The 10468-nt window shown below is 41.2% G+C and overlaps 1 protein-coding gene across 1 annotated transcript; it reads left to right on the forward strand.

Annotated features, from left to right (window-relative positions):
* The first annotated feature begins 2584 nt into the window (after positions 1-2584).
* LOC107952497 (uncharacterized) lies at positions 2585-4421 on the forward strand. The gene is made up of 4 exons (XM_016887746.1): positions 2585-2743; positions 3129-3443; positions 3487-3606; positions 3741-4421. The coding sequence occupies exons 1-4, from the start codon at positions 2585-2587 to the stop codon at positions 4419-4421; spliced, it is 1275 nt and encodes a 424-aa protein (XP_016743235.1).
* Positions 4422-10468: the final 6047 nt, after the last annotated feature.

Raw genomic sequence — 10468 nt, forward strand, 5'->3', positions numbered from 1 at the left:
TACACCTTTTCTCTCCCTCACTATTCTGTCCTCTGGTTTTCCCTCAAGCCAAACCTCTCTTTTCTCTCTTCTTTATGTTTCTTTTCCTTCTTCCCTCTTTGTTCCTTTTTTGTTGGTAAACTGATTGCTCACTGCCTATTCTCCTCCTCATCTTTTCATCTTGTTACGACTTGACGACTGTGGTAGGTACATTTGACTCTTTCTTGTTGTTCATTAATCTTTTCATGTTACCTCTGCTTAAAGCCGAATGCTCTTCCCTTCTCTTATTTCCTTATGGTTGATTCTTGTCCTCTTATTTTAGGTGTGCTATTCTTTTGAGTCTCAGATTTCCTCGAGAAGTAAAGGCATTTTTGGGTGATATTTAGCCGACGAAATTATTTTCTTTTCACTCGAATTAAGGTAAGTATGTGGGCTAACAGGTTGGGGTGTTGGCCAAAGGTCCTATCTCTGGTTTCGAGTTTTATGTAAGAAATAGGTATCGATTCAAGTTTTGGTTTATGCGATTGTTGCTAATGGGTTCCCTAGATAATGCAGTTTTTTGGCAAAAGAGGGTATGGCCAACCTGCGATTAACATTATTGATGGGTTAAACTACGTTCTTGGATTAAGGGAAGTGTTGACGTTGTTGTTTTGGGGATTAAGTATTAGTAAGTGGGTGTTGACTCTAGTGCAAAATGTTTAACCAAATGTCTTGATTAATGTAGGTTGGTGTTCGAAGGCTTTTTGCAAGAATTCGCAACCAGGTGTGTAATCACACCTCGTTTCAACTACAAATCGGAAAAAGTCGAAAAGTTAAAAATATGGCGTTTGAGGCCACACGAGCGTGCGAACGCTCATGTGGTAAACTAAGCTCACGAATCAGGGGCACAAGACTGTAGAGGCCACCATGGGCGACCTCGTGGGCTTGGGCTATTTTGGGCCATGTTAGGCCGAAATAGGACGTGTAGGCCCAATGGGTTGGTGGGCTTCACACGGATAAATTTTGCAATATATGGCAATTAATGGATTGGGCTGTGTAGTTAGCATGGTTGTGCTAACTTTTAGGCTTGATGAGCCATACGGGCGTGCGAGCCTACTTGGGCCGCAAAAAGGGCCTTGGGCCCATTTATACTGTCAGGACCGTTAAGGTTACACGGGTCGCTCGAGGCGACTGTTGGCCTTCTGAACGATCAATAAGAGTACCTAGACCCCAAGGTAGTTAAAAAGACCAAAATAACCTTATAGGGTAAAATGAATATTTTACCCCTCGAGGGTAAAAGACTGATTTGTGCTATGATTTGACTGTTCTCTCTGAGCATGACATTCTGCATTCAAGAATGAGATTATAACATGACATATTGTATGGGGTTGGGGTATTGTTTATGGAGGAAGTATATTGTACTATTGCCTTTTAGCCTATATACTGATTACTGGCAACTGTGTTGCGATACTGCTACTGGCAGCTTTGCTGTTATACTGATATTGGTGTGTCTAGTTGGGTGGGTTGACTTTGTTCCCACATGGTGAGGTTGGTGGTACATAGTGGTGTGTCTAGCTGGATCAGGGTGGGATTCACTGTTGCATTACTGCACTGACACTGTTACTGTTACTGTAATGGGCTCAGTTCCGAATTGTGACTACATACTGTATTCTGACTGTTAGATAGGGGATTACACACTGATTTTCTTGTAAACTCACCCTTCTTTTTAACTATGCAGGTAATCCCTAGCTTTAGAGGATTTGGTGCTGTGAGGGACTCGGAGGTGACCACATGACCGTAATTATGCTATGCATGATTTTACTTTTATCTGAATTTTCGTTTTGGGTTTTTAATTCTGTAATAACGCCTTTTATGGATTTAAATTTTAATTGGGCATTTGCTTGCCTACTTTAAACTGCTAGTCTAGGGAAAGATAGGTTTCCAAAGTATCAATTATTGCAAAGACACACGATTTAACCTTTATAGTTTTGAAAAGCTTCCACGATTAAATAAGTGTAATAAAATAATGGTAATTTAATATGACTAATGTTTTAACTAGCTGATCGATTAATAACAAAGAATTTAACATACTTATCAAACCACAATAGGATTTTAACTATTCAAAAACAACAGAGTTCATATTTTCGGAAAGTAATGCAATGTGACATGTCAGATTCAGCCATAACGTCTGGCCCGTGTTTGGGGTGTGACATTTAGTGGTATCAAAGATAGGTTGCAAAACTCGACTGTGGAATAGATTTTTATTTATTTATTTATTTATTTTTGGAAAGTAGTTTTTGGAATGACTTGAAATGTATTGGAAGGTTTGTAAATTATGTGGCACACCGAGTCTCCGGCGCCAAATCCGTAAGTTTCCTTCATAGTGTTGATTGTTTTAAACTGGTGTACAGTAGGTAGAAAATATTTAGACAATTATAGATAAAGGACTGTACTGAAACCCTCTAGTTAGAGTAAACTGGAAACTATAGGAGATTGGAAAATGTTGTGAAAACTTCGATCTGTGAGAAGAAACTTTAATTACTGCCTTTCAGAAAACATCTGCTAATATTTGAAACTGTAAACTGATCTGCATAAAATTGTTAAACCAAATAATACGAGAATCGATATGAGAACTAGAGGTACTTGTGGAAGGGGGATAAGAGGCTGCGACAGAGGCCGTGGAAGTGCTAGGGCTGGGTCTTCGGCATCGGGCCACATGCCTAATGTTGCACCAGCTTCACCGGTAAGTGAGACGGGATCTTATGGTCGAGCAGCTGGGGATAAGGTACTATTCCAAGCTATGCTCTGAATTCTGGAGAGGGTCACTGGGATTGGTACAGGTGCTATGGGCTGTGGATTGATTTCGGAACGACTCTGGTCAAATGGAGCTAAATTTTTAGGGATATTGCTGGTGTAGCCGCTAATGTGGCTGAGTACTAGTTGGAGGCCACAGAGAGAATAATGGATGATCTCGACTACACTTTTGAGCAAAAACTAAAAGGTGCAGCGTCTTTATTACGAGACGAGCCCTATTAGTGGTGGCTTACTGTGAGAGAAGGTACTCAGGCTAATCGGTTAACATGAAATTCTTTGAAGCTGCATTTCAAGGAAAATATGTAGGAACAAGTTATGTAGACGCCTGAAGAAGGGAATTTCTGAACCTGAGTCAGGGGGATAAAATAGTGGCAGGATACGAGGCAGAGTTCCTACGACTCAGTCGTTACGCTCGTGGGATGGTGGCAACCGATTATAAACGCTGTGTTCATTTTGAGTACGACCTCCAAGATGAATTACGGATACTGATAGCTCCTCAGAGGGAGCGAGACTTTGCTGTCCTAGTGGAAAAGGAAAAAATCACTGAGGACGTGAAGCGCTCTGAGGGCCAGAACCACGAGAAGAAAAGGGGCAGAAGTAGAAAGGATCCAGAGCCCTCAAGTTCTTTTAGTAGGCCTAAGAAAAAGGCTAGACTTAATGGGCCAGTTCAAGTTGGGGCTCTTATTACTGTTACTAGATTATAGCCCTGCGCAGATTGTGGGAGACAGCATCAGGGTGAGTGTTGGAAGAGGATTGTGGCATGCTTCAGGTGCGAGTCAATGGAGCATCTTGTCAAAAATTGTCCACAGAGGCCTGTACAAATGCAAGCTACAGGTCAGGGTTTTATTCAGCCAACGAGAGGTGCTCAGCGGCCACCGAGAGGCCGTGGTTAGGCCAGATGTGGAAATGGTTTGGGCTGAGGTCGTAGAGCACTAGGCAGAGGTACTGGTAATAATGAGGCAAGATAGCCAGCTCTGGTCTATGCTGCACATCACCGAGAGAACGGTGATGCTCCTGATGTGATAATTGGTATGTTCTTTATCCGTAATAAACCATATACTGCTCTAATTGATGTTGGGTCTATGCATTCATACATTGGATGTACTGTGTCTGGGACACTGGGTATCCTCTGTAAGAGTATTGCTAGTGAGATGACCATGGTAAGTCCACTGGGACAGACGGTAAGGGTAAACAAGTTATTCAGAGATGTGCCTTTGGAGGTTCAAGGGGTTACCTTTGCGGCGAATTTGGTGGAGTTACCTTTTGGTGAATTTGACCTAATCTTAGGTATGGATTGGCTGGTAAAACACCGAGCAAGTTTAGATTGTGCTACTAAGCGTGTGGTACTAAAGACTACTAAGGATGAGAAGGTGGTTGTGATTGGGGAGCTTAGAGATTATCTATCAAATGTGGTTTTTGCACTAAGGGCTAAGAAATTGGTTCATAAGGGTTGTGAGGTATTTTTAGCCTATATTGGTGTCTCTGATTCTGAGGCCCCTACTGTTGAAAATATCAGAATAGTTAAGGATTTTTTGAATGTTTTCCTTGACGAGCTCCCTGGATTGCCTCCTCATCGTGAGGCTGAATTTGGTATTGAGCTCCTACCTAGAACAGCTTTGGTGTCCATTGCCCTTATAGATTGGAGTTAAAGGCTCAAATTCAAGAGCTATTGGACCGAGGATTCATCCGACCGAGTGTGTCTCCATGGGGAGCATCGGTGTTATTTACGAAAAAGAAGGATGGGTTTATGCGCAAGTGCATCAACTATCGACAATTGAACAAACTAACTATCAAGAACAAGTACCCTTTACCGAGGATAGACGATCTACTCCATCAGCTGCGAGGAGCCGCGATGTTCTCCAAGATTGATCTGCGTTCTGGGTACCACCAAGTAAGAGTTAAGAGGCCGATGTCTACAAGAAAGCATTTAGAACTCGCTATGGTCACTATGAGTTCCTAGTGATGTCGTTTGGGCTAATGAATGCACCAGCTGCCTTCATGGATCTGATGAGCCAAGTGTTCCAGCCCTATTTGGATTGGTTCGTAGTGGTATTTATAGATGATATCTTAGTGAATTCAAGAACCGAAGATGAACACGATGCACACCTCTGAGACATTTTACATATTCTAAGGGAGAAGCAGTTATACGCTAAGTTCAGCAAGTGTGAGTTCTGGCTGTGAGAGGTGACATTTTTGGGTCACGTGGTATCTGCCGAGGGAATCAAAGTTGATCCTCAGAAAAGTGAAGCTGTTCTGGATTAGAAACCACTTAAGACCGTATCCGAGATTAGAAATTTTCTGGGTCTGACAGGGTATTACAGACTTTTTGTTGAAGGGTTTTCTTTGATTGCTGCACCTCTAACTAAGTTACTACGTAAAGGAGTACCGTTTAACTGGACTGATAAGCAGCAAGAAAGTTTTAATAAACATAAAAAGGTTCTGACTGAGGCCATTGTCTTAATCCAGCCAAAATTTGAGAAGGAATTCACTGTTTACAGCGATGTATCACACGTCTGTTTGGGATGTGTGTTTATGCAAGAGGGTAAGGTGGTGGCATATGCATCTCTCCAACTTAAGACCCATAAGGCGAATTACCCTACTAATGACTTAGAATTCGCCGCGGTGATTTTCGCACTAAAGATTTGGAGGAATTATTTATACGGTGAGAAGTGTTTTATTTACGTGGATCACAAAGAACTTCAAGTACCTTCTAACTCAGAAGGAGTTAAATCTTAGGCAGGGAAGATAGATTGAGCTACGTAAGGATTATGATTGCTCAATTGAATACCACCCTGGTAAGGTGAATGTGGTAGCCGACACACTGAGTAGTATGGCTATGTTTGATTTAAGGGTGATCATTGTACGCCTAAGTTTGTTTGATGATGGTGGCTTGTTGGCTGAGCTTCAAGTTAGACCGACGTGGATTGAACAGATTAAGGATAAACAATTGTTGGATGAGTCACTGGTTCCACATTTTGGTAGATTGATAATAGGGAAACTTCTGATTTTGGGCTGAATAGTGAAGGGGTATTATCTTTCCATGGGAGAGTTTGTGTTCCGAGGGATTCTGATTTAAGGCAGTCTATACTGCAAGAAGTGCATAATAGTCCTTATGCTATACATCTTGTCAGAAGCAAGATGTACCAAGACCTTCGTGAACTATATTGGTGGTCAGGATTTCAGCGCGAGGTTACGGATTTAGTAAGTAAGTGTCTGACATGCCAACAAGTAAAGGCTAAGCATCAGCTGCCTTTTGGGTTGTTACAGCCGATAAACATTCCTCTCTGGAAATGGGAAAGAGTGACCATGGACTTTGTTAGTGGACTACCCCTAACGCCTACTAAGAAAGATTCGGTATGGGTTATAGTAGATCGGTTGACCAATTTTGCTCATTTCATACCGGTGCGTACTGATTACTCATTACAAAAACTGGCTAAGTTATATGCGGCTGATATTGTAATACTGCATGGGTTACCGGTTTCCATAATATCTGATCAAGATCCTCATTTCACTTCTCAATTTTGGAAGAAGTTACACGAGGCACTGGGTACAAGGTTGGACTTTAGCACTGCGTTCCACCCTCAGACAGATGGTTAGTCAGAAAAGGTGATTCAGATACTGGAGGACATGTTAAGGAGTTTTGTAATAGACTTTTGAGGCAATTGGGAAGATTAATTGCCATGAGCAGAGTTCGCGTATAACAATAGCTACCAGTCCAACATTCAGATGGCACCGTAAGAGGCACTATATGGTTGTAGGTGTCGTACTCCTACGTGTTGGACTGAGTTGGGCAAGCGGTGAGTTCTAGGGCCAAAGTTAGTATCTGATACTGAGGATAAGGTAAAATTGATTCGAGACTGGTTGAAAGAAGCATCTGATAGGAAAAAGTCTTATGTAGATCTTAAACGCTGAGAGATTGAGTTTTCCGTGGGGGACTTCGTGTTTCTCAAGGTCTCCCCATGGAAGAAGATATTGAGATTTGGGTGGAAGGGCAAGATGAGCCCTAGGTTCATTCGACCTTACCGCATACTGAAGTGTGTTGGATAGGTGGCTTATTAGCTTTAGTTTCCTTCAGAGTTAGACTGGATCCATGATGTATTCCACGTCTCCATGCTGAGGCGTTACTGCTCTAATCCCACACATATGTGCCAATTGAGGAGATCAAGGTTACGCATAATCTGACCTTCAAAGAGGAACCAATGTAAATACTAGATTGTGATGTTATGGTACTAAGAAAGAAATCTATTCCACTGGATAAAGTGCTTTGGTGTAATCACAGCTCAGAGGAAGCCACGTGGGAACCAGAGGAGGCTAGGTGACAACAATACCCTCATCTATTTTGATCAGGTAAATTTCGAGGTCAAATTTTCTTTAAGGGGGTAAAGTTGTAACTCCCTAAAACTTAAGATCTTTAATTTTGAATTATCTGACATGGATTACATGTTTGCTTTATTGGCTAAGTGATTTGAGTAGGTTCTGAGTGTTTGAGAAGCTTGGATTCAAGTCTTGGCTTTTGTGAAATTTTTAGTGTTGCTCTTAAATGAATTTGGACACTGTCATATAGGCCTTATAAATAATAGTGTTGGTTTTATGACTCAAAGAGAGCGTGTGGTCTAGTGGCAAGGTGGCGTGTTGCTTCTGCTGGGGGACTTGAGTTCGAGTCCTGGGTTGTGCAATGAAGTAATTATTTTTCTGTGTGAGCTAGGTAGGTAGTGGAGTTGGACTGAGACTCTGAGGTTGAATTGGTCATGAGAGTTTGTATAGAGTCTGAATGGGATGTTGGAGTGTTTACTGGAGAGAATTAGGGAGAGATATTAGGAGAAGATCAAGGATTTTGAGGGTGTGGATATGGTAGTGCCGAATCGGGTTTCTAGCTACTTAGAATTTCGGCTGTAACTTCTTTTGGGGTAGTATTCCTTGTTTTGGTTTCTCTTTTGGACACTTTTTTTTGCATTTTTCTCTCTGGCAGAATATTCTTGGTTCGTAACAACATAAATCGCACTTTGGTCAATTGCTGATAAGCTAAGTGCTTCTTTGTACCTTTCGGGTTTGTGGTTTATGTTCTTGGGTAACCAAGTATCTTTCCCTCAATCTTTTTATTTTGGTAGGCCGTATGCACCTTTTCTCTCCTTCACTATTCTTTCCTTCGATTTTCCCTCCTAGCCGAACCTCTCTTTTCTGTCTTCTCTGTGTTTCTTTTCCTTCTTCCCTCTTTGTTCTCTTTTTGTTGGTGAACCGATTGCTCACTGCCTCTTCTCATCCTCATCTTTTCTTCTTGTTGCGGCTTGATGATTGTGGTAGGTACATTCGACTCTTGCTTGTTGTTCATTAATCTTTTCATGTTAACTCTGCTTAAAGCTGAATGCTCCTCCCTTCTCTTATTCCCTTATGACCGATTCTTGTCCTCTTCTTTTAGGTGTGCTATTCTTTTGAGTCTCATATTTCCTCGAGAAGTGAAGGCATTTGTGGGTGATATTTAGTTGACGAAATCGTTTTCTTTTCACTTGACTTAAGGTAAGTATGTGGACTAACAGTTTGGGCTGTTGGCCGAATGTCCTATCTCTAGTTTTGAGTTTTATGTAGGAAATAGGTATCGATTCAACTCTTTGGTTTATGCGATTGTTGTTAATAGGTTCCCTGGATAATGCAGCTTTTCGACAAAAGAGGGTCTGGCCAAACTGATATTAACATTATTGACAGGTTAAACTGCATTTATGGATTAAGGCAAGTGTTGATACTGTTATTTTAGGGATTAAGTATTAGTATGTGGGTGTTGAGTCTAGTGCCAAACGTTTAACCAAATGTCTTCATTAAAGTAGGTTGGTGTTCGAAGGGTTTTTGCAAGTATTCGCAACCAGGTCTGTAATTACACCTCCTTTTAACTACAAATCGGCAAAAGCTGAAAAGCCAAAAATACGGCATTTGAGGCCACACGAGTGTGTGAACGCTCATGTGGTAAACCAAGCTCATGAATTATGGGCGTAAGACTGTAGAGGCCACCATGGGCGTCCTCATGGGCTTGGGCTATTTTGGGCCATGTTGAGCCGAAATAGGCCGTGTGGGCCCAATGGGTGGGCTTCACACAGATAAATTTTGCAATATATGGCAATTATTGGTTGGGGCTGTGTAGTTTGCATGGCCGTGGTAACTTTTGGGCATGATGGGCCACACAGGCCTGTGGACCTACTTGGGCCGTAAAAATAGGCCTGGGGCCCATTTACACTATTAGGACCTTTAAGGTTAGACGGGTCGCTCGAGGCGACTGTAGACTTTCTGATGGGTCGATAAGAGTACCTAGACCCCAAGGCAAGTAAAAAGACCAAAATACCTTTCTAGGATAAAATGACTATTTTACCCCTCGAGGGTAAAAGACTGATTTGTGCTATGATTTGGTTGTTTTCTCTGAGCATGACATTTTGCATTCACGAATGAGATTATGACATGACCTACTGCATGGGGTTGGGGTATTGTTTATGGAGGAAGTATACTATACTGTTGGCTTTTAGCCTTTATACCGATTACTGGCAGCTTTGTTGCGGTACCGTTATTGCCAGCTTTGCTGCGATACTGATATTGGTGTGTCTGGCTGGGTGGGTCGACTTTGTCCCCACATGATATGACTGGTGGTACGGAGTGGTGTGTCCGGCTGGATTGGGGTGGGATTCATTGTTGCATTACTGCACTGACATTGTTACTGTTACTGTAATGGGTTCAGGTCCGGACTGTGGCTGTGTACTATATTATGACTATTAGATATGGGATTACACATTGAGTTTCTTGTAAACTCACCCTTCTTTTTAACTGTGCAGTTAATCTCCAACTTTAGAGGATTTGGTGCTGTGAGGGACTCGGAGGTGGCTACATGACCGTAATTATGCTATGCGTGATTTTACTTTTATCTGAATTTTTGTTTTGGCTTTTTAATTCTGTAATAAGGCCTTTTTACTTTAAACTGCTAGTCTAGGGAAAGACGGGTTTTCAAAGGATCGATTACTGTAAAGACACACGATTTAACCTTTATAATTTTGAAAAGTTTCCACGTTTAAATCGGTGTAATAAAATAATGGCAACTTAATATGACTAATGTTTTGACTAGCTGATCAGTTAATAACAACGAATTTAACATACTTATCAATCCACAATAGGATTTTAACTATTCAAAACCAACAGAGTTCATATTTTCGGAAAGCAGTGCAATGTAACATGCCAGATTCGGCCATAACATCTGGACCGAGTTTGGGGTGTGACAACATTGGCATCGACTTATGATTTACATGTAAGACCATGTCTGGGACATTGGCATCGTATTTGATTTCATGTAAGACCCTGTCTGGGATAGTGGCATTGATATTTGATTGCATGTAAGACCACTTCTACGACGTTGGCATTGTACTAGCTTTCTGAGCTATTCGTATATCCTCATGATTCGAAATGGTTCAACGCCATTCTGAGAAAATGAATTATAATGTAAACATGTATCCGATTTAGGTGCATTTGGAATGAGTATCATATTTGATGTAAAAAGGTAAGTATATGTACTTTAGTGATCAATTGATGATATGTGATAAAAGCATGAGAAAATATGCTATATGTGCTAAAGAATTTGGAATATATGAAATGTATATGAACATTGAGGTTTGTGATAGTATTTGGCTATGAATTATATGCAAATTGATGATGATTATATGATTTAAAT

This window comes from Gossypium hirsutum, chromosome A02 (assembly GCF_007990345.1).
Source record: "Gossypium hirsutum isolate 1008001.06 chromosome A02, Gossypium_hirsutum_v2.1, whole genome shotgun sequence".
Classification (NCBI taxonomy): Eukaryota; Viridiplantae; Streptophyta; class Magnoliopsida; order Malvales; family Malvaceae; genus Gossypium; species Gossypium hirsutum.

What these genes read in the sequence shown, in the direction of transcription:
- LOC107952497 (XM_016887746.1), top strand. Translation starts at nt 2,585, where the DNA reads ATGAGAACTAGAGGTACTTGTGGAAGGGGGATAAGAGGCTGCGACAGA. An exon ending in GTCGAGCAGCTGGGGATAAG is followed by an intron (nt 2,744 to 3,128) that starts GTACTATTCCAA and finishes AACCTGAGTCAG; the next exon opens with GGGGATAAAATAGTGGCAGG. An exon ending in GACTTAATGGGCCAGTTCAA is followed by an intron (nt 3,444 to 3,486) that starts GTTGGGGCTCTT and finishes AGCCCTGCGCAG; the next exon opens with ATTGTGGGAGACAGCATCAG.